Source organism: Apostichopus japonicus, chromosome 8, assembly GCF_037975245.1.
Source record: "Apostichopus japonicus isolate 1M-3 chromosome 8, ASM3797524v1, whole genome shotgun sequence".
Taxonomy (NCBI): domain Eukaryota; kingdom Metazoa; phylum Echinodermata; class Holothuroidea; order Aspidochirotida; family Stichopodidae; genus Apostichopus; species Apostichopus japonicus.
Window position 1 is genome coordinate 23,417,906 of NC_092568.1, and position 24,675 is coordinate 23,442,580.

Sequence of the window (24,675 nt, forward strand, 5' to 3'; positions counted from 1 at the left end):
GTATACCCACATTCTAACTAAGGTGCCTTTCCTATGCCATGGGTACTTGTAACATGAGCTGCTCTGTTCAGTTTTCCTGGAAATACCATTGAAAGTGGTCCCACTTTGAGTGACAAATGGGAATGAGATAAAGGGACCTCCCAACACGAAGCTGCACACAGTCAATTTCTCTTTGGGGTTAACGGTAGGCCTAGCAATCTGATTTGAAAGCGAATCTAAAAAAAACTTCAAAATGTTAATGTTTCTGTCAAATATTTTATTCTTTATAATCTGTAATATGCATCCAATATATCCCAATAAAATATCAAATAAGTTCCAAATAAAGGTAAGCACTACCACCAACAGACTATTTTATTATAGATAACATATCATCTCCAGCTGAATTGTTCTCCTTGCGACCAGTTGGGACAATTTTATAATGGTTGTTCAACTCTTTTCAGGACTTTCATGTCATGGTACAAAGAAATGGAATAAACAGTTCTGAACCTAATAGAAACAGAATGTTCATACTGCTCATATCAGGGGTTGATCAAGGAGGGATAAAGAAGGGGAAGGGGGCATGGCTCTTGAATGGTCGGGGCAGGCTCCCATGATGGGGATTCGAGAGAATCCGCGACCAAAAAGAAATGAAAACTTTAGTTTTCAAAATAGTTTTGCGTGTGCCTGAAAAAGAGGGGGTGGGGCCGGGGTGGAGGGAGAGGATGTACCCCCCAGCACCCATGGATCAGCAACTGCATATTATCAATACCAGGGCTTTGAGGTGTGCACTAAAAGTATCCTATAGCAAAAATTGTCCCAACTGGGTGCTCCTTAGTATGAAATATTGCATATTTATGTCATGTGACCTGTCAGCAGCCTTTCATTAAAATTAAGAAAAGTTTATATTCCATATGAATCTCAACAAAATATTAAACTGTGTCTGGGAAAGTTATTCCATGGAATTTTTCCGGAAGAAAGTTCTTATGCCATTAGTCATGAATATATTTAACACTTATTAGACTTTTTAACGGCCTAATGATCTACAAAATATGTCACCATTTGAAAGACAGTCTCTGAGAATTCTTCAAGTTTTGTAGAAAACACTGAGTTATAAAAATGCATTAGTGTCATGAAACTTCTGGAACCAAATGTGCAGTTGCTTGTTTCTTAGAGTTATCTGGTATTTTCGAGAAACCTTTTTGTATTTATAAAGAACATTTGCCTCAGCAGCATGAGTGAGAACAAATAGGTGAGGCAGTGTAGGTAACAAGAAAATCACCTTTTGCCTATATCTCTACTAGCTCAAGAAAAACAGGAAGAAACAATTACCAGTCGTTCACACTCATACAGTGTGACTAAGTTGATGAGAACAGTCCAATCGTTTTCACTTACATTATAAATGTCTCCCAATTGGTTGATTATTCTAAAATGACCTGTGATATTTCATCAGTACAGTATTTCAACTGTCAGAGTACAGGAAAGGGCGTTTCAATAGAAACACAGTGTTAGGCACAGCTTGAATTGGTTAATATGGTTTTGTATACACTCAGTTGTTCAAATACTTGTCTTTTCATGTCCCCCCCCCCCAAAAAAAAACCTTGTATTGACAGCAGGCTACGGACAGTATATTTAAAAATTAGATAATTAGATGATAATTAGATTAGTTGAGAACTGTTCACGTTGTCACTAATCAAAGAGCACAGTAAAGGTTGGTACCAGTAATAGAATATTGTCCCAATTATCTGCTGAAAATCTATATTCTATGAATATTCATGATGCATGTCAGTCCACTGGGTGCCAAGAGACCTTTGTTTACAGTCTTCACCTCATCAGCTCTAGCCAGGACAGACGTTTATTCTCAAGTGAAGTTTGTTATTAGATCCTTCTTAGTTACTCAAACAATCAATTAATAAAAAATTATCCACTTCATACAATTTCTTTCATATCATGATATCTACGTAATGACGTCGACAAAATATACCACCCGATTAATGGCAAATACAATTCCTGGACGATTCCAAGGGGAGGGTAGCAAGGAATGTTGGTCATGGTAAAATTTGATGTGCTAATCAAAAGTATTAATCTATATATAATACAAGGATGGAGAAAATTCAAAAAGCAGATAGCAGCATGGCAATTCAAATATTAACATTGTTATTTTGAAGACTATTCATATCAAAAAGTATTATTAGTTCTATTACTATCGGTTACTCTAGCTATTGACTTTAGCAAAGCTTACTCAATTTTATATCCATTATCATATAATTTCGCTGATTATAGACTATGTCGACCTTTGTACGGCAAATTTTTCTTATTTACAATCTTTCTCTTCAGAAAATTTAACCCTGTTTCTAGGGTACTGCACCCTTCCACTTAATATGCCAAGAGGAAAGAAACAAGTAGTAGGGTGAGATAAGAGGTGAATTGCAGAACCCTGTTACCCCCCAAAATAATATATACACTTTTAAGTTCTAAATACCCTAAGCCCATGGAAATGTATTACACCTGTTACCAAAGAAGCTAAAATCCCCTAAACCCATGGAAATGTAATACACCTGTTACCAAAGAAGCATTAAACTGTTGAACAAAGCTTGTACCCTAAATTTAATATTTATATTTAACATAACATGGCTCAACAGGTACTAAAGATGACTATCTTTTCTTTTGTGCAAATTGTTAACCTTGATACAATGAGCATATTTTATCTTGTGCCTTTCTCCTTTGCTCTTGCAGAGATGTAATTTTATCAAATAAAAAACATGTTTGTAGAATGATTTTATTCATTGAAGTACATCAAAATGGAATGTAATTTAATTTGTATCCTAAAAATATGTACTTCCAAATTGACTCACACCTTTTGAACAGATTGAAATATTCATGATTCACACATAAATCATTGCATCATAAAGATAATATCAATAGCATCTACTATTCATAGCTATAAGTAATCATGTATCATAGGTAAATGTTTCACAATTTGTCATAGGCAAATGGGTAATATTTCACCATTTGCCATAGGTTTATGTTTCCCTACTGCCATAGGTAAAGGGGTGAATGATTCACCATTTTTCATAGGTAAATGGGTAAATTCTTCATCATTTGTCCTAGGCAAATGGTTTAAATATTTGACCTATTGTCATGAGGAAATGGGTAAGTATTTCACTCTTCAAAAAGCCAAAATTTGGGAAACCTGAATTGAGAGTGCACTCAAACACTGCACAACGACTTGTGACAGAAATTTTAAAGTAGCCTTTTAATAAAAAAACAATAAAAGAGGCATCCGTAATTAAAATATTCAGAAGTTACACAAGATTAATTAATAATTGAATACATCTTGTCATTCTGTTAATAAAAATCTATGATGTGAAAATATAAGAAAAAAATAATAATAAAATAAGGAAATTATCATTACCAAGATATGCTCTCTGTAGATATGGTTTTTTCTTTAAATTTAATTTTACACATACAACAGGTTACTTGTATCCATATGTTGCCATTAGGAATGCCCAACTTGAAGCAATCCTACCGCTAGTAAGCAGAAAGGCTACATATGAGTACAATGTAACAATAAAGAGATACCAACTAATTAAGTTTTCAAAGAATTTGCTAGACCACTCAGTGTTTTTATGACATTTAATTAATTTCGATGAAGTTTCAGAAATCACAGAGCTATAGAATGGTTATCACAAGACTTAACAAAATATTTAAAAAGCATAAAGATTGGGTCATAATAATTTCTTAAAAGTCCTATTTCTCATCCTCGGGTAGGCAGACTCTTACGGGGATTCCGGGCAAAAACATCTCTGTGCAGCTAGAGGGGGTAAAACGTCATCTGTCGGCGAGTTGCCGAATCTATGAAGTTTGTGGTTCTGTGAAATGGAACCTAGTACAAACATTTTGTCTTCATTGGCATCCCACAGATGTATTACTTGAATGCGCTTTATATGAGGAAGAGATAGAAAGGAGTTGTTCGATTATGCAGCAGTGCTGGCAGGCTGTGAGTCCAGCAGATGAAGGTATTCCACCACAAACACGTGAAGAATCTTATTAAGGTCATCGATAGATGGTGGATCCAGGGCATCTCTATTGTCGTCCATGGTATGCCAAACCCTTGGGAAAGGACTGGCTATCAGATGGATTATTCTGTTCATACCTGTTGAGGAGGATAGCAAATTAAAAAAAAATATAAAAGAATGAAAAAAAGATTCAATTAGCAATATCGGTGATGAGATTTAAAATCAGTTTCAAAATTGCAGCATTATCTTGACAATTAAGCGGTCAAACTTAATTGTGGAATTCTGATGGAATATAAGCTCCTGGGTCATAATTTTGACAGTTACCATTAGCAATGAATGATTTAGATGTTCTGCACTTATCCCCCCCCACCCCTCCCCCTTACCTCTCCCCTACAGCCAGCTCTTTTGAAAACATTACCATCAAAATGTATTACATATTTTGCACTACATAGTAAACAGTATGTTTGAACTTGTAAACACCTGAGACGAGTAAAGCAGATATCCCTTTGTAACAAGTATTTATCACAAAATGTCAGATATACTTGCACTTTAATTCGTTGTTTGCAGTTGGTTACTGTAATTATTAATATATTATAACTGTAGAACACTTCAGAACAGATTCTTTCAATTTTCATTCGAATAATTTGTACCAAGCTGGTTATAAGTACTATGCCTTGCTGATAAACATCAGTGGGATCACATAATTGTGGAGATACAAGAAACACAAGTGCACAAAACGACAATGTCGTAATGAGTCACGACTCAAAAAGTTTGCAAAATTTTTACCCCAGAAATAATATGAATAAACTTTAGTGAGGAAAATCACTGGTAATGATTCGACTCGATCCACATTTCTCAAAGATATATTAAAAAGATGTCAATGTCAATTTAATAGTGACTTTTCTTACTACACTAAACAAAACATAAACACCTGGCCAAGGACTAACTCACAAACACTTTCACAAATGATGTGCTTATAAATTCAAGCCTAACTGGTATGTGTCTAGGTTGATGTCATCAAGTCATTAGCTAATCACCAGCTAATTCTAGAGTTGTTACTAATCACGTAATTTGAAGGTCGCTTTAAATATAACCATTTCTACTAAATTTTCTTAACTTCTTAATTTGTACTGATTTGTACGGGTAAAATCTACCAACTATTATTCCAGTCAGTCAACTTCTAAAATTCAGCAATTGAGTCATGCACCACTTTGGACAGGCAGAAAAACCTGCCCGCTTTCATGTGTAAAACCCTGCAATGATTAATGCCTGCAAGCATTCATGTGGATCCCTGCGATGGTGAGGCTCTGGGATTAAAGCAACATGAATGCACTGACAGACAAAAAAATTACAAATTTAAAGTTGTTACATTTGTGTTTTATCTGACCAAGCCCTTTAATAGTCACATATCATATATGTTATCCTTCCTCCTAACCCAAAAGTCTATAAATGCTGTCACAAACATCTGTCAATCTCAATTAAAAATTCCTGAGCTTTTATGCGATACAGAAATTGTTTTTGTACCCTAAATTTGAAAAACCTCTGAAGATCATGCAGAACATCATTAATGTTCAGTGTACAACTTTGGTGGAGTAATGGTGAGCATGCTACCACAAGTTTTTATAACAAATTCAATGCAAACATCACGCTTAAAGAGAAACGGTGGTTTTACAAGAGACTACATGATACTGACCTCTATGCAAGAATGGAATATGATCATCTTGTATGCCATTACCACTCGCAGATCTGGTATCAAAATAGGACGTTGTCTTGGCATTTATAGCTCCTTGTTCGCGCAGTCTTTTTTCTAAGAAAAATAAAACATAGAAATGATAAAGTGAGAAATGAGTAAACGGGGGGGGGGGGGGGGGTGGAGAGACAAATACAATGTTCGGGAAACATTCAAATTACATAATCTATAGTTATGTTTCTCTTTCAATACATAAAAATTGTACATGACTTTTTAAGATGGTCAATCTTTTGTTAATCTACTTGTGAAGCATTGATAAAGGCGTTGTCCTTTTGTAGCTTGTGCATCTATCTACTCGAGGAGGAAATAGCCATTCGTCAGCAAGAGGAGGAAGGAGGATGTAGGTTACTACTTCAGAATAATGACTAACACCATCAAGTCACCCCTACCCCAGCTCTCCCCCCCCCCATTCCCCCAGACAAAAACAGCTTTATCAGCATCAACATTTCTCAGTTACTTACCTATATTTTGTAAACGTTTGAACCAAAAGCTTGTTGCTGGAAAGTAATTTCTGAAATTTGGGTTTGGTGCTCCTATAAGGTCCAGTAGAATAAACATATCCTAGAAAAGGAAAGAATCTTGTAAGTAGAAAACTTTACATGGCCCAAAGTGCCGAGCAACTGAAGTTTATGCATTCAATGATGCAATTGGATATATATATATCAATATCATGTGGTTTTTCTACTGCTGATGTGTAATCCTGAATTACCATGGGATCTTAGCTTCATTTTGTAACCAAACTCAAAATCGCAAGTCTTTTTTCGGAATTATAGTTGAAAATTATACTTGAAATAGCTATTGTTAGTTGGAATGGCCGGAATTATAATTGAGAATGGTAGATTTGGAAGGAAATGGAAGTGGGCATTGACCCTGAAGTGGGTCAGTGGGGGCGCAGTGCCGAATTGTTACCAAGGTTTGTACGCTAGGTTGATTGAGTGCATATGTAGAACAGAGACAGGTAAGAGAGGCCTGAAGTAAACTGATCTGTACATAGCATTGAAACTGCATTATATTCACATGATATCTGCTACATAGCTGACTATACCACTAATAATAACAACAATATGATTGTGACCCTATTTTGGTATCTAAACTTCTATCATTAAATTCTCATCATGAAATTCCCCGAGGTATCTTCTGTTGCTACCTGTACTACTGACCATGCCAAGCTACATCATTCAGTCCCCTTAATTACCTTCTAAACCCTGTCTTGACCATTTCTGCCTGACAGGACGGAGGACCTATGATCCCTACTATGATATCTTAGTTTCATAAAAATCCCAAATTATGATTGAATGTTATCTGTACTATGGTCATTGACGACAAGCTATGTCAACTTCAATCTGTACCATGGTCCTCTAATGCTGCTTGCCCTACTGCCAAGGACAAGAGCTCTTCAAAATTGAACCATGGCATCTACACTTCATTGAGTCCCCCTAAATTATCTTCTATACCAGACAATGCCACTTCTGATGATAAAGATCCTTACCATGGCATCTAATTGGTTTGTTTTGGTTGATTTAGGGGGATGAGGGGTATCCAGCATCTTGGCCGCGAGATGTCTAGCTCCGTAGAGTGAATCTTTATCTGACCAATGTCTAAACGCTTCTTCCCCATCAAAGAAGATCAACTGAAGACTGGTTGACTGAGAAGAGAGAAAACAGTGGATAATTGCGAAAATATATATATGTGTACAAGGAGACAATCTATCCTGAATATAGAGGCAATTCCTGAGTTCTTTCTTTGTTAAAATTGAAACAACAGAAAGGAGGTCTTGTAACATACCCTTCTCACTCTCTCCATTCCTCACCCACACCCCAACACCTCACAGCACTCCCCCATTAGGACAAATACCATTGATCAATAAACATTATTGATTGTTGCATTGACATAACAAAGTCGCAGCAATCTTTCAAGGGTTTCCATAATTGCAACGATGCATAATGTACCTGTCTTCCCAGTGCTACCATACTTTACTAATCTGTCTAGTCTAATAGAAATAGGTACAAGATTGAAAGGAAGGTGAAGGTAAAATCACTCAGTAAATCTTTACTTCAAGCTGGAGAATTTGAAAAGTTTATTTTAGAATTTGAACTGAGAAAGCCACTGATGGCTCATAGTGATTCCTCAACACATTATGTTTAAGCATAAAATGATTATGGAGGAAGAAAATGATTGATTTTTACAGCATATTTTTCTTAATACGGTGTACTCTTCTTGATATCACAAAATCTTTCTGTCAACAGTTTAAGTTTCTCCACAATTCCTGCTAAATTTAAGTCACTAGTTTAAAGTTGCAGGTCTGTCTAAGCAATACATGTGTACCCTGATTCTAGCACAGGACAGCCATAAGTAACATTATGATGCCTAACAGTTGAAAATAGTCAAGGGTCTCTTCCAGGTACATGTGTTAACTCCATTTCCTCTCCAGAAGCACATTTTCTGTGATACGGTTTATAGTATTCATGTGACGTCAGATACATTGATCATATGCCTAGTACTCCCATTTTCTTAGTCTTAAAATGGAGATTTGTGCCATAGTACACGTGCAACTCAGATTCTGAAAAATACTTCCAAAATCTTTTTGAATTTTTTTTTTCTAAACATCTATTGAAACAGACTTCAACCTTTACTTGTGAAAGGTCGGTGACTTTGATAGCCTTAAACAATGTAAGTTGAAAGCATCACAGATAAACAACTGCTTATGAGTGAAATGTCAGACTCAAAGAACATGAACTAAAAACAAAAATAAAATTAATATCTCCTTCTTGAATGAACCTTAAGTTTTTATGTTGTCACTTTGTTTGATCTTTTTCTTCATTTCAGACTTTTCTTATTTACTGTGCTATGATGAGAAAGGAACATGTCATTACATGGTCAAAAATGACTGACACCTCATACTAATAAAGATCATCAGTAATTGGGCACCAACTTTTAGCACACTAAGAATTACTTGAAGTGTTCCAGAGTGCATTCCTAGAGGATCTCATTCTGTTCATTACTCCTAGTTATTATAGTGTTAAAATAGACCATTAAATATCTCAACGATGTGGCTAACTATCTTCATTGTACAGTAGTAAAAATATGTTTTCTTGAAGGTTTGAGTGTGGCTAACAATTATCTGGCATTCTAGCATATTTTTGGAGGGCAATAGTGATGACCTGTATTAAGTGATGATTACAGGTAAAGACCATCTTACCACTTGTGTGGTCGACCTCAACAGATTGGCCAAATTATTGGCCAGATCCAGCATCATGGCGCACGGCACAGCAGAATCCGTTGCACCGATGAACACCTTGCCATCACTCCGTGGCGCAAAGTATTTGCTGTCGTAGTGGCAGGCAAGTACAAGACGTCTTTTAATCTCGGGGCGAAGAGTTGCGACGATGTTGACAAACTTCTTTGTGCCGATAGGTGTGCTGTCTTGAAATTCATCTAATTCTATGGTCCACATACCGTGACTCTCCAGACGAGATGTGATATGCTGTTGAGAAGAGAGCAAAACAACGCAAACAATGACTGCTGTTATTTTAATACCATTCAAAGTTTGTTTCAGCAGTGGTGGCAATATCTATTGCGCTAGCAGTAGTTAAAATGTACATATCTTTTAACAAATGTTGAAGAGATTTTCTGATGACAGACAATTTGACACTTATTTGGAAGAGAAAACATTCTACGCTGTTTAAATTTGAAGCCCACATCTCCATATCATATTCATAACTCAAGATGTGGTTGTTTGAATGTAAATTTAGCTTGTCACATAAACGATAAACCCTTTACTTTAATACACCAGGAAGTGTACCATATATGTTTAGAGATGTCATGATGGTAGACGTTCTTCCGGAAGCTTCACTTTACCCTATTATAATGGTCTTGTTGATTTATCCTTGAAATCTGATACATTGAGAATTTTTGCTCAGTTACTAATTTTGGTTTTCATCCATGTACAACTTTTTTTTAGTATGAATAATATTTTCCTCAGTTGATAAATGATTTCAATGTTATGCAGTATGAGAGCAAAGACATTTTCAGCCTAAATGCCATGATGAGATCAAAAAGTCTTGATTTGATTTTGACCCGACGATGCAGAACATTTTAGCAATCTTGGTAAACAATGAAATTCAACCACTGGAATATCCCTTTTAAGGCAATAAGTATATCATATTGTCCATTCAGTTATTTCCAGATGTTGGGAAGGAATAAATTTGGGAAATGAGTGTTGCAGCAGTGATGTTCAGTAGGATGTTTTGAAGTAGGCAGTGAAACAAGATCTAAACTTTGACCATGGAGGCCATGCAGATAACGCTTTACAGTATGAAACAGCTGTATATATATATATATATATTTATATATATATATATATATATATATATATATATATATATATATATTGTGAATATTTAAAAAAAAGTTTATACTTTTGGGAATGAAAGATGATCCAAGATGTTCTCAAGACACTTGTTTATCCTTCATGACAAATTTCTAGCACAGTAATAGCTAAATGTTCGAAGGAAACCAATTTTTTCACCCAATAAATATATAAGAAGAAGAAAGAAGATGCATAACCAAAAGAGATGGCTGAGGAAATAAGCTTCAAACAATGCTATCATTATTCATACCTCTCTTGCTCTCTCATTCCCTGGCGTGTCGGGATCTCGTTTTATCAGCAACGGTGAAAGTTCAACACTGAACAAATGATCAATATCTATTCCTCTGGTGATTTGATTGGCTTCATCAAATGAAAGAGTGTAAGGTCTGTGAGTAAGCTGTCAAGAAAAAGAAATACAGCAATATCAGATTTTAATTGGTAATTTTTCCAGCCAAGAATAATTGACATTGATCAAAATTATCATGCTTACAAGATTTTCTGACTTGTCCTGCCCACTCATGAATATGCAGGACATGGGAAGCACAAACAATACGGCACATCATGGGGCATCTACCAACCAAACATGACATAGACTTAAATTGTGCTTTTTGATATATCATGTTTACAAGATGGCTGTCACATACACACACACACCGTACATACACATGCCAACACGATGAGCCATCGTAACCAAGAACTCCACAAAATAAAATATATTTATAAACATTCACATCAGTTGACCAGAATGAATAATCTGGACAAATTAAAAGAAATCACACAAAAACAAAAGAGGATAGGTAGGCAGCTGTATACCATGAGAAACAACTTTTCCCATCACCAGGCATTTTTCACATTATTTTACATTAACAAAACACACTAGAATTGTCATGACTTTTACTGATTTTTTAATCCAACTTCAATAAATAATAATAATAATATTTAATATTTATATAGCGCATAATCAGCAAAGCTGCTCAAAGCGCTTTATAAATGTAAAACATAAAAACAAATATTAACAAAAACCTAAATATTCAATATATAGAACCAATAAGGCATAATATGTAAAAGCCAAAAACAACAATATAAAAAACACCCGTACTAAACGATCATAAAAAAAGCCCCAAACGCATATAGTCCAAAACAAAGTGAAGCTACTAATATAATTCTTCACACCATTCATTAAAGCATTAGTTGGGGTTTAATTCCTTATTTTCAAAGGTAGAGTGGCTATCTTTCATGGCCTTTCAGTTATAGAAACTATACCCACTGTTGATTAATTTTTGATAACTCAACATAAATTAACAATATTTTTTAATATTGTGTTGTCTTCACTTACTTTCTCTTTTTTTCAGCTTTCCTCCATATTTTACTTGTTCACATGTTCACAGAATTTTCGCTCATTGGAATACTAAGTCATTCTTGTAACCATTAAAGTCAAACATGAATTCCCATTTTAATGGCAAAAAACTTGCTAAAGTGGGAGGAAATCATGGCAATCGCTTATTGTCATTTTACTCACAGTACTGATCCAGGTGGACAATTAGACTGCAGGTTTGTTGCAAACATTAGAAAAACAACAATCTAAATTAATTGAATGCATTTCAAAAAAGACAAAAAGAGGATATCTACTGCAAAATTTATAGGCATTAGCAAGAGAAGGACCAAAAGAATGGTAACTTTACAATAATGGGGAAGTAGAGGGAGACGGTTGGTGTGGTTGGGGAGGAAGAGGGCGGAGGGGGGGGGGGGGGAGAACTTAGAACTTTATACAATGGTAACATGTAACAGAGCATAAGATATTGGGACTGCATTGCCCAGTACCCACAATCTTGTGTATAATATGATTATGAATACAATCTGCATGGATCTTTGAACATATGTCAAAATAATTGTGTGTGATTCATACTACTATGTACAGTCTACTATCCCCACCAGTATTTGGATTTGTGTGTATGCATGTGTACGTGTAATGTGTGTTCCTTCAAGGACAAAGCCACACAACTTTTTATTTTACACTGGTATATACATACAAGTACCTGTACATTCTCTAGTCTGGCAAACTATTATTTTGTAAGTGTCACATGACTTGAGCTGGTTCTACAACTAGCATGGTTGTTCTGCTCAAAGGTTGACTGCACAACATCACTTTGTGTACAATATGATTTTGAATACAATTTGTATGGATTCGTTGAAACTATGAAATAAACTGTGATTCACAATACAGAATCCCTATTTATAAGCCAACTACAGTCTTTGGTTTTATGTATAGCCACTCTTGCATATAGAGCATTGCCAAAAATGGGAAAATAATTAATAATAGAGCCAACGTCGTCCAAGGTTTGGTTTATTATGTATTGTATGTACAGTAGTCTATACTGTAGACCCTTGGTATGGTAACATTGCTCTTTAATATTTTAGTTTGCAGTCTGATGAAAAAAAGGGTTAAAATGCTCAGGAAATGAGAAGTTTAAATGTTAATAATGTTAGAATGAGTCACTGATACATACCATTGGTTAATTGGTTATTTCGAAGACATTGCCCCAATTTTATTACAAATACATATAAGACAGGTAACCATTGACGAGAACCATGTAACACATCAATGTTGGGAACTGGAATTTTTTAATTTGCCATTTCGGCATCCTGAAATTTGAAAGGTATGTTTTTCAAAAACATTGACAAATGAGAGAAATGTGTGAGAGAGAGCATTTCTGCTACATAATCTGTTTTAAATTCATTGGTCAATATTAATGGTTGTGACAGTTTTATTTTGTGATTCCCCATGCAATCATCTCTCACAATGTAAGAGGTTGCTAAAAACTTACATCTGTAGTGACTTTCTGATCCCTTTTACCAGATTTTGATATATGAATATTTTATATTTTCATTCTTGTCTTAGTTTGAGTGATTCTCCCACATGTATGATTATTCAAATTGCCAGAAATTGGTGAACAACTTCAAATGCATTTTCTTTCAATAAGAATATGTATCTGACTTTCTTAGTGCATTCCTTTAGAAGAGTGCTTTTGTGGTCCATTCTTCACTAGATAACCAGATTTACTATGCACTAGTCTACTCTAGGATATCCTACGGTGTGGAAACGTATGGTATGACCAATATTTCCATTCTAAAGCCTTTACAAGTTCTACAAAATAGAATTCTAAAAACGATCACGTTCGACCACTGGTGTTTTCCTACTAATACTCTGCACAGTACTCTTGGTGTCCTCAAAGTCAACGATGTTCATATTTTCAAAATGTGTACTTTTGCTTACAAATACGTTAACAATGCACTGCCTCGTGTCTTTCGAAATATTGTACACCCAAGATTTGGGTCAGATATCCCAAATGTCACAAGAACAAATATACTATTCTCTGTCACTGACACTGCTCTAAACATGGAAAGTGTCTGCTAAACAATTACTGTTATAAAATATGGAATAATCTCCCAACTGGAATTAGACATTCAAATCATGTAATTCATTTAAGTACTATCAACTAAAGAGTTATCTAACTTCCAAGTACCGTGATTGATATTATTGTCAATTTTTTTTTGCACATTTTTTTTTCTTTCTTACTTTGTTCTGTTATTTTCTTTCTTTTTCTTTAGGGTTACTAGCTTTGATAAACATTTTATGTTTTTCTAGTATCCTGTTACTGCACTGTTTTTGTATGTCTATGTATATGCGAAATATATTAACTGAACTGAACTGAACAGATAAGATGGTGTTCATTTTAGTCTCCCAACACAGTTTCAGAGAGAATAGTTACACAAGTATAGATTTCATGTAACCAAGTTATGTTAGAGACTTACAGATACAGGGGATGTGAAAGTAGGTAGCACTACAGCACTACAGTTTCAGAGAGAATAGTTACACAAGTATAGATTTCATGTAACCAAGTTATGTTAGAGACTTACAGATACAGGGGATGTGAAAGTAGGTAGCACTACAGCAATGAGGTTGAAAAGCGGGAAACAGACCCTTACAAGTGGATTGCTATAGTATGTTAATAAAATGTTACAGATTTGTCCAAGCCTGCACAGAAGATATTTCAGTGAAGAGGTTAAGAGATGAAAAGATGATTTCCTATCTACCAGTTTTAAAGCCACCAGTTTTACTTACAAAGTTAGCTGACGAGTAACCCTGTTTTACAGTTGTGGGTTCAGCTGTGGCCATCCCAACAGATGATAACTAAAGACATTCAATGGAATCAAAGCAAAAATTCACATACCTGTACATGTAAAAGTCATCCACCATGCAAAAATGGTTATGACTGAAATCTAAATGAAGTCATTAACAGAGGTTATTGATCATACAGTACTTTGGGTAAAGCTCTTATAGTAGGTTACTTATAAAAGGAAAATGTGAATGTGAAATTGTTACAACCTACAAATACAATAAAATAACAGGTTCCTTGCAACTTTGCAGGGTTGGCATTTTCCCAGGAAAAACCTGTTTTTCCCACTAAGTTGTAAAAACCAGGTAAAAACCGGGAAAAACTGGTAAATACCGGTAAAAACCGCCTCCGTCTCGAAAACTATTATTACTTGTCAGTAAGGAAGCAGGACACTTCGCCCAACAACCATTTCGCCCAACTGCCATTTCGCCCAACCTTACCATTTCGCCCAACCAGCCTAGTCATTTCGCCCAACCAGTCTGGTCATTTCGCCCAACCAGCCTGGTCATTTCGCCCAACCAGCCTGGTCATTTCGCCCAACCAGCCTGGTCATTTCGCCCAACCTTGATTAAATATGAAACGTTCGGGAATTGTTAACGTTACAGGATACGAACCGAATATTAAGGAAACTTGAGAATCGATCAGTGTGTTAGGTTTGATAGTAAACGTTCGAATATAAGTAATATTAAGGAAACTTGAAGTCCTTTACTTTGTATAACTTTAGTAAGGAAACGTTCGGGAAATTTTTAACGTTACAGGATACGAACCGAATATTAAGGAATCTTGAGGATGGATCAGTGTTTTAGGGGTTAGGTTTGATAGGTTTGATAGTAAACGGTCGGGAATTGTTAACGTTACGGGATACGAACCGAGTATTAAGGAAACTTGAAATCGTGGTTAAATTGATTAGGCCTACATATATGATTACATATGTGGTTACATTGATAAAGTGGTTACATTGATTAAAAATAATACTATATATTACGGACGGGTTTTATACATTTTTTTTCAACTTAATAAGGAAACGTTCGGGAATTGTTAGTCACAGTAGGATGGATCAGTGTTTTAGGGGTTAGGTTTGATAGGTTTTTATGAAGACCGATTCCCCTGTGTTTGTACAATAATATAACTTCCATTGTATGCGTAAACGTCTAAAGTAGTGTAATCCTCCCATTATACCCGAAATAACTGCTCAGACTCCGATCGATATCGAGCGGACCTCACTTTTTTATTTACCTATTACGAAGTAACCTAACCCCCCAAAAAAATCAAATTGAACTAGTGGAATAGAAAAAGTAATATTATTCTGACTGAATATTAGTAAAAATAAGGTTGGGCGAAATGACCAACACGGTTGGGCGAAATGACCATGCTGGTTGGGCGAAATGACTATGATGGTTGGGCCAAATGACCATGCTGGTTGGGCGAAATGACCAGGCTGGTTGGGCGAAATGACCAGGCTGGTTGGGCGAAATGGCAGTTGGGCGAAATGGTTGTTGGGCGAAGTGACTAGAAAGCGTCAGTAATATGCAGGGTCATCAGTAGGCACGATATTGTTTCATGACAGGCATATGTTATTTCATATGGGAGTTTCTTAGCTCCATTTTGAGCTACAGTATTTTATCACAACCTAATTCTACTTTTTGTGGAAAAAAAGAGTATTTTTCATATTGCACATGTATGGTTATTCTGTCACGATCTCTTTAGCAGTATGCATTGTCTATTGCCCAAACCATTATAGGTCTACACTGGGACACTCACCCCTCCTAAATTCTTCAGGCCTATTATGTGCTCAGACAGTTCATTCAATTAATACAGTAGGCAACAGTCTATTGAGGTGAACTTCAATCCAGGGGGCTCAATAGAAACTGCTTTGAAACTATGTAAGGCACATGGGCCCAATTAAAGTATTAAAGGCACAATGGCCCTATCGAGCCATTCACACAACCCAATGGAGCTACAACATCAGACTCATAGTCTCATACTAGACACTGTCATTAGAGTTCTGGGAATTATGTGTTTAAACGTCAGTTATTTACTCTGGAGGTCCAGCTTATATTCACTTTGCAAAATTGTTATGCCGAGCTTGACAGGTTCAACACTATACAGGATTTTTTTAGTTTCATGTAACTTATATTTTAAGACACAAAAACATGTTCATAGTTCATACTGTAGTTTGCAAGAATTTAACAGAATACACTCTATGTTGTGTTCATTGTTACTTGAGAGATCTACTTGGCGAGTGAGTTGTAAAAGTTACACTGTGAATATGTTTGCTCACTTTCCATGTTTTTTGGATGGTGTTGCATTATATATATGTAACAAGACAATGTGACATGTATAATATGACAAACCATAGCCCTAGGAGGCACCAAAAGTTTGATAGTTTGTCCATTCTCTAGATTATGGAATTATGCATCTCAAATGAAAATAAAGTTGGTTGATTTGAGCATCCAATATATAATTATTTGAATTATTTATAATAGTCTAATAGGTAAACTCACAAAGTTATAGATCATGGCTGTTCTTTGGATGTAACCCAACCCCCTACCATAAGATGCCAATTTCTTGTAGTTTCTATGCTCCTCCACAAGTTCCACATGATTTTTTAGAAATTCTATATAATTTGAGGTTTTTCCCTCTTATAGGTGGGAAAAACCTCCCGGTAAAAACCCGGCCAACCCTGCTTGCAAGTTTTCAAATACATGCCCAATCTGAGATTCTTGTGCCTTTCATGGACACAGTACCAAGAATTATTTATAGAAGTCTTTACACTTATACAGTACAGCATTATATCAACTCAAAACATAGGTAATATTCAAAGGTTGAATTGCCCCCATAAGTTGCTAAACAACCTGTCAGATTGCTGACAATATGGCCAGGAGCTCTTTTGGTACACTTCATTAAGGCCTAGCTGATCAGCTCCTTTTGGACACAATTTTTTCTTCTAGTAGAAATAAACAGAAAACAACAATAATGAATCATATGGGCAACCTTGTTGCTAATTTATAGAACTTTATCTTCACCATAAATCAGTTGAATAAAATAGTATTTCATGTTAATGAAATCATGAAGAGCCAATAGGTGGGAACTGGGAAGGGGGGGGAAGGAAAAAAACGGCTACTGAAGTTGAAAACATGGTAGGTTTGTACTGAACAGTCCCAAGGTAGAACAAGTGTAAAATGCTTGTTAGACAACTTGTGCCATTTATCCTATGAACTCTAACATATCAATATATATAGCATCCAATATATATTATTTAAATGATTGCAGGAGTCCTATTCAATGATCTTACAGAACGACATATATGAGTTGTGCTGAAATAATTGAGTAATGCCAGGTAAGATCATGGATTATCTGGTAAATGAGAGTTGCTGATGCCTAGTTTACCAAACATTTAATAATCTAGGGAAATTTGGCAATTCAATTGCACTGACAAAATGTCCAATGACCAACTTTTAGGAATCAATGAGAGTTATGCATTAAGGGAGGCCGGTTCTGCTTGCACAGTACGCTGTTGTCTATGGCGTTGGTTAAAAATCCGATATTACAGAGGAAGCCAGGGTATCTACCGGCTTGTGTCTTTTCTGCTGATGATGGATGCTTGATGAGCTGGTCTGCAACTTGTGCAAGCATGTTCAACAGGAAAAATGAGCCAGGTTAAGATTTACAGAAACCTCTTACATTCTAAAATCACAGTTTGATCCAATTGGGAAGAAATACGGATTCACCTTCTGATTTGGCGAAGATTCGAGTAAGATATTGTTACCATTTGTACTTTGGGGAGGTGCATAATTGTGCTTTGATACGCAAAGAGAAAATATCGCAAAACTGATCCATACTGCTAGTACCTTAGGGCATACCATTATTAACTGTGGCTACCAACTATAATTCTATAAGACAACCGGCAAAAGAAGCCACAATATTACTTACGAAGCTCGTCGAAGTGTAGCTTTCACCACTGTCTTTGGTTGTTGAATTTTGAGATTCTAGAGCAAACGTCATTATTAGTAAGGTGGCTGCCACCAAGGTTGCTATGCATAGGAATACAACTACTATCACGAAAAACAAGTTGCATTTTTGCGTGCCAGACTCATATCGTTTACTATCGTCTTCCATCATAGAGACTTTAGAATAACCTTTCGAAGCCGGTCGCTTCATTCCTCTAAATCGACGATTTCCGCCCATGTGAAAATAGAACTGTCTTGAAGGTTAACGTCACCCATATAGCACCTTCATAGGCTGAGTGACGAATGGCCGGGCATTTTGTCACAGTTTTCGTCCGCTTCGTATAATGCTCACTCACAGCGTGATTGTTTTGAAGGCTAGTTCTAGTTAAGTTGTGATCACTGCGTGCGCTAAGTGCAGACGGCACATACAGACACCGCTGTGAAGTTAGTTACTTATTCCCAAACAGACGGAAGAAACGAAGGCATCTGACCAGAAATAAATTGCTTAATACGCTATGGATATATAACGAAAACTCGACCGTGCCATCCAAAAAAATAAACAAAAATAAACATGAGAAAATCCAAGGACAAAATAAAAACCTCCAAGAAGGTCTTAATCTGTTTTCTTCTTCTTTTTCCGTTTCTATTTCCTTCAGTGGCGGAGCGGATGCCCCCCCCCCCCTGACGGACTCAAATGGACTGTTGGCGCCCTTTTCAGCTTTTTACTATTTTTTACTTATTCGCGATTATTGACTTTTTTATTGCGCTCTCATCTACCTATTGACATTTGTCACATTTTGTTGGTGTAATTTTCTGACAAAATGGCAATGACACCTATTTATTCTTCGTTTATCTGCAAATTAGCAAGGCCCGGAAAAGGTCATTTCCTGCTATCTAGGGAGTATCTTTACTCAAAAAAAATTCTGTACGCTCCGCGCCTTGCAACCTGTGGTGGCGCTCCGCTTAGATAGTGTCGAAAGCGCCCCTACAGACCATTCCCGCCCCTCTGACAAATACCCGGCCCTGGCTCCGCCACTGGTTTTCTTCCGTTTTGAGGAATTTATACGGACGGAATCACGGACGTTACATTTGAACATTATTTTTCCATGAAATCATCATACTCTCGTCATTATGAAATGGCAAATATATCATGCACTAAGTTGCGGGAGATTTCTCAAAGATTTCGAATAACAAACTGAATATTGCTTGAATAATCCTTTCCTTTTGCTGGTCATTATAAAAGGAGTATGTGAATGAGCTCTGTCACACCTGTTGAAGAAGTCAAGAAAAGAATTTCCGACTAATATTCTTCGTGAAGCAGCCTGTAGGCTATATGTTTCTCAAAACTTGAGTTGGTGATAAAGGGTGGACCTGGTTTTAACGGTCGAGTCTGTAGGAAGAGACCAGTGGACTGGGATACTAAATTTCCTCCACGACCCTAATGATGAGGTATGAAACCACTCCATGATGATGCACAAAATCAGATTTACTGCAGGCTATATATAGATGCAGTATTCAAACAAGATTGCCTTTTCATGAATTTCACTTAAGCAATTAGCTTCATTGTTACTTATACAGTCATTACTCCATTACCACGGAAACAATTGCCGTCAAAATGTTACTGAAGGTTTCTCGTAACTAAACTTGTTAAAAATGTTCTGAATGTTATTTAATTAGCCTATTATAGTTCAAGCCTATAAGCATGCCAAGTTATTCATCATGCAAGGAACAATTAAGTAACACTTTTCTGTTTTATTTTCTATTTTTTCTAGTAAAGAAATTTAAAGTGTCAGTTCATTACTATAGTGATTTAATTACATGATGACAATTTTACATATGACAAGTACACATAACAAACTTCCAGGTACCGTATCTCACACGAGAAAAACTATATTCTGAGTCAATCAGAAGTTAGCGATTTAAAACTGTCACAGAATTGGTTTATATTTCCAGACCATGCAGAGACGTGATATGATCCATCCACCCTGGAAATTAACCCCACACAATCGGGAAAGATATATCTGTGTTAGGAAACACTGTAAAAATTAACCGCGGTTTGAGTATCATTTTAATTCTTCCGTATCAGAGATACCGTATTGTTATAGACTATACGTACAAGGGTATAGTTTAGAAGTCGTGTTCCCCAGGCTCATAAATACCCAGCCTGACCTCCTGTTAGGAATCTTTAAACAAATCTCTACTGATGGCGAAAAGATCCGCTTTTCGGTGATCACAAGATTTCCTTATCTGGATAGATTTGGTTCCACGATATACATTAGTTTACATACTTTATTCTTGAAGACTTACTTTATTGCTATATTGCTTGGGATGGGAGTCGTGTAGGGGGGGGGGTGGGGAAAGGGGAAGGGTTCGGCATGCGAACAGGGAGCTTGGACGTAGTTCCTTCCTGAGTGACACACGGACGTGCAGAAAAAAGTTAAAAATCATAAATCACAGTATTACAAGTAGAACACACAGAAAGGCTACCTATATAATGTCACATATATTGCACGCCAGTAAAATTTAACATCTCGCTTTTATTTTTCTTAGACTTAATATTAAATCTCCTTTTTATAATATTTTACTTATATCCGGTTATTTTTTCACACTCTTGACCATATCCAATTAATGTCAACAGTAAAGCTTTCTTATAATTGTTTTTTTTCTATATATTTTGTTTTTATTAAAACCAAAATTTGAAAGAGAACAGCAAATCACCTTTTCACGAGTCCATTGTGGTTTCCTTTTCCTCGACCTGCCAGCTCCACCTCTTACACGGAGAGAAAATGCCATGTTTAAAGATAGGAGAAGGATAACGAACCAGCCAAACCGTCTAAAATTATCCATTTTTGGAGAATTTACTTCCTGAACCGTGCAAAGAGGTTTGGATATAATGGCCTATATGCATAGATCTCAGTACCGACGTGTGTACACAGTCGCTGTTAAGGCCAGCGTCGGTGTAAGCACTTCACTGCATGTCATGAAAGAGTAACCTTGACAAAACAAAAATCAGAGATAATGAATTATGGCTGTTGAAGATTATTTATAGACTGTTAAGATTTCTTTCAGAGCCGTCATAGTATCGACTGCCTTCTGCAATATCCAAAGGAAGTTCTTCAGTAGTGTATATAATTGTGAAATGCGCCACCAGATTCTGAACAAAAAGCCGGATCGCGCCAAATATTCCTTTGAATGAAGGTGCAATGTTTTAAATTAAATATTGTCAAATAAATTAATATCTGAAAGGTACACTCGATTACAAACTTTTATGCCATATCGCAATCGTTAAATTTACACAGTGTATAGCCACGTGTTGATCTGGCCTACCACATTCTTCATACCGTGCTTGGTACACTATCCTCATACAAGCATTTTCATCAAAAGGTTTTGGGAGCGAGGAAGGTAGGAAGTGTTGATGGACTATCACAGCCATCGTTGATCGGGGGAGTGTAAATTTTTATTATTTATTTTGTGAGATGTCCCATCTCCAGGTCCCCCAGAAGTCGACATAAACGATTCCAGGGCCACACTCTCCTTTATGAAATGCTGGATTTACCTCTGGCTTTCTATCAAGGTTCATGTTCCTGCCAAAATCACACGGGGGTAACTTAGAACCCCCCTCCCCCAACAGACAAACACACATCTGCCAAACCTTGTACATCTTCACTGTCGGGAGGTTGGTTCTTGCTGTTCACACAACTTTCGTTTCGAGTTGCAACGTTGATTCATATTTAGGTTTACTTATACGTGACTATTCATTACTTCGCAAAACTGAATAAGGGTTTCGTACGTTTATTGGTAATACCAGCAACATCTACCGGTACATCACGATGATTAATTGTCTATTGTAATTCGTAAATCAATCTGATATAATTTATAGAAAGAGCTCGAAATTTATAGAAAGGCATACGATTATTTCTATGTATGTTACAGACCTTTATCACCAACAACGTCTATAAAGTTAAGCTTGCACTGAATGACTCCAAAAGCTGTAGAGAAGCATGATATAACTGTTCTGTCTGTAATGTTACTATGCGAATGTATATCTGTATAATTGTTTGTCATTGGCAAACTGGATTGATCTCATCCCCTTGCATGTATAGCTGTTAGATTGATATACTTGGATTTAACGAGCACATTTTGGTTCAGGTGTTTTAGAATTGATTAAACAACGGATTAAAAATTAAAAAATATCCGGTAAAAGTCTTTTCACACCTAGTATGTTGGTACACAGACATGTGCGGTAACTATGCGTTGACAGTACGAGTAAGATGCTTTTGTCTTGCAAGGACAGCTTTTCGTACGTTTATTGGTAATACCAGCAACATATACATCACCATGATTAATTGTCTATTGTAATTCGTAAATCAATCTGATCTAATTTATAGAAAGAGCTCGATATAATGCAGCCTGTTTACGATTGATCCTGGCGCGAAACCGTACTTGTTAGCAGATAGAATAATCGCAAGCTTGAACGTTCCTCCTTACAACAGTGTATGAACATCATTTGTTTATACTGTTCCTAGCTAGTACAGGCCTCAGGCAAACATTTTGGTGTTGAAGACTGTTAATTGTACCGACAGGCCAATATAGGACTACTATATACTTATACCTTGCACTCGTTATTAAAAACGGTAGTTAAGAAGGGAAAACACAACTGTTTGATTGTAGACATCAAGGACATTATGGATCTTTTTGTTGCGCTCCACTATTAACAAAGAATATATGAGCATGGTCCCGCGTTTATAAACAGCCAAGTACCGGTCAGCAAGCGAGTTGCCTTTAACATTGTTCTGTGTTAATTAATACCATACAAAGTTGGTTAATATACGAATCTACCGTAATCTACCAAACTTCTGGTTTTGGACTTGACCTATGACATATGAGAACGGTCGGCCTGAAGCGGGTTGACTCATTGTTCGATATATTTAATGCCCCCCCCCCCCCACAAAAAATCATAAGCAGACAGTTTTATAGTTGGTACATTCATAGGTGTTGGCCCATTATGAAGAATATGATAATACATTCTTCTATATGCCTCATATTTCACCGGCCCCTACTTTACTCCGAGCCATTGGCTGTAACTACTTACCCCCTCCACCCCTGTCACTCACGCCGGGTCTAATTGCATGCACCAACGTATCAAATAACCGTTGTAATGCAAAGTAAACATGTTACTATAATGACTATAATGTTACTACAATGGTCTTAGATGTTGTACATTATGTCGTCCAATAATGTTATATGTCGTGCTGCATGACTTATAATGAACAGATATGTACTAAACATGACAGGCCTGCCATTTTGATATAATAATTCTCAAATGTATACAGTGTAATTTCTCTCCAAAATTAAAGTGTTATGTGATATTAAACATATCAAAGCTATATTTTCTCTATAGTCTCTGCAATATGCAAACTATACAAACTACTTATATAGAGATTAACAATATTCAAATATAAAAAAAAAAATCGATATCTGTTCTTGTTGTAAATGACTCTGTTAATGAGGTTCAGAATCTAATGAATAAATGTATGACAGCATAATGCTATAAAATTATCCAGTATTACAAATACTCACAATGTTTCAGTTTTGTTGTCTGAATACCTAAACATATGAACACACATTATAATCTTTCTTTACTGAAAATATAAATATCCGATAAATAGTGATTGAAGTGTCGCATGTTATTAAACAATTCTGCTTATATAAGAACCTAATTATCACAGTTTAGACATAAATTTAATGGCATATACTAGAGGAAATTAATTTTTGTGAACAAATGATCGCATTTCCTTTACACAGATATCGTTAAAACAAGAATATTTCAAGCAAAGTGTCGGAAGATATGAATAAACTAGTATATCTTTTCATTTCGCACATATACACAGTACACGCTCTCCCTCTCATATCCAGTGCATAATATGATAATATAAACAAAATGAAAATAAACAAATACATAATGTATCATAACGTTAATAAAATAAAAATTACAAGATTTGGCATTAAGAGCAAAATTGTTCGAAAACTGTACGTTCACCATGCATATGCACTAACCTTGTTCAAATGATCTCAAAACTTGATCCAAGTTCGATATAAATAACTTTCTCCAGAGAGAAAATTAGTTTTAATTTATTCGAAAAAAAGAATCCAGATTGAATCGCAGGAATATAAATCTCATGCCGCTCCCGTTTACCGTGGACGATGCTCCCGTTTACCGTGAACGATTCTCCCGTTTACCGTTGAAAAGTTATATTTACGAACAACAATACAAACTAAATCAATTCGTCAGTGAAAAGGAGCTTGGACGATTTATTTTTTACGTCTTATCTCTTCCTTTAGTTTTGACGAACGATCAGCGCTAGGATCAATAAAAAGCTCTTATGACAAACGCATGAAAGAAGATCTCTCCTCGTGCCCTTTTACTCTGTCT

At 36.1% G+C, this 24,675-nt stretch overlaps 1 protein-coding gene across 4 annotated transcripts; it reads right to left on the reverse strand.

Moving 5' to 3' along the window:
• Window positions 1–241: 241 nt before the first annotated feature.
• LOC139971120 (glutaminyl-peptide cyclotransferase-like) lies at window positions 242–24,675 on the reverse strand. 4 transcript variants are annotated; one of them, XM_071977326.1, is made up of 9 exons: window positions 24,300–24,675; window positions 20,961–21,235; window positions 14,238–14,306; window positions 10,365–10,511; window positions 8,945–9,229; window positions 7,235–7,390; window positions 6,207–6,306; window positions 5,689–5,802; window positions 242–4,132 (listed from the first exon to the last, which is right to left on the reverse strand). In XM_071977326.1, the coding sequence occupies exons 2-9, from the start codon at window positions 21,087–21,089 to the stop codon at window positions 3,954–3,956; spliced, it is 1,179 nt and encodes a 392-aa protein (XP_071833427.1). In that variant the 5' UTR covers window positions 21,090–21,235; window positions 24,300–24,675; the 3' UTR covers window positions 242–3,953. The 4 variants fall into 4 exon arrangements, with proteins under 4 accessions (XP_071833427.1, XP_071833428.1, XP_071833424.1 ...); XM_071977327.1 differs by lacking the exon at window positions 14,238–14,306 and having other exon boundaries at window positions 24,300–24,672; XM_071977323.1 differs by lacking the exons at window positions 20,961–21,235; window positions 24,300–24,675 and adding an exon at window positions 18,226–18,679.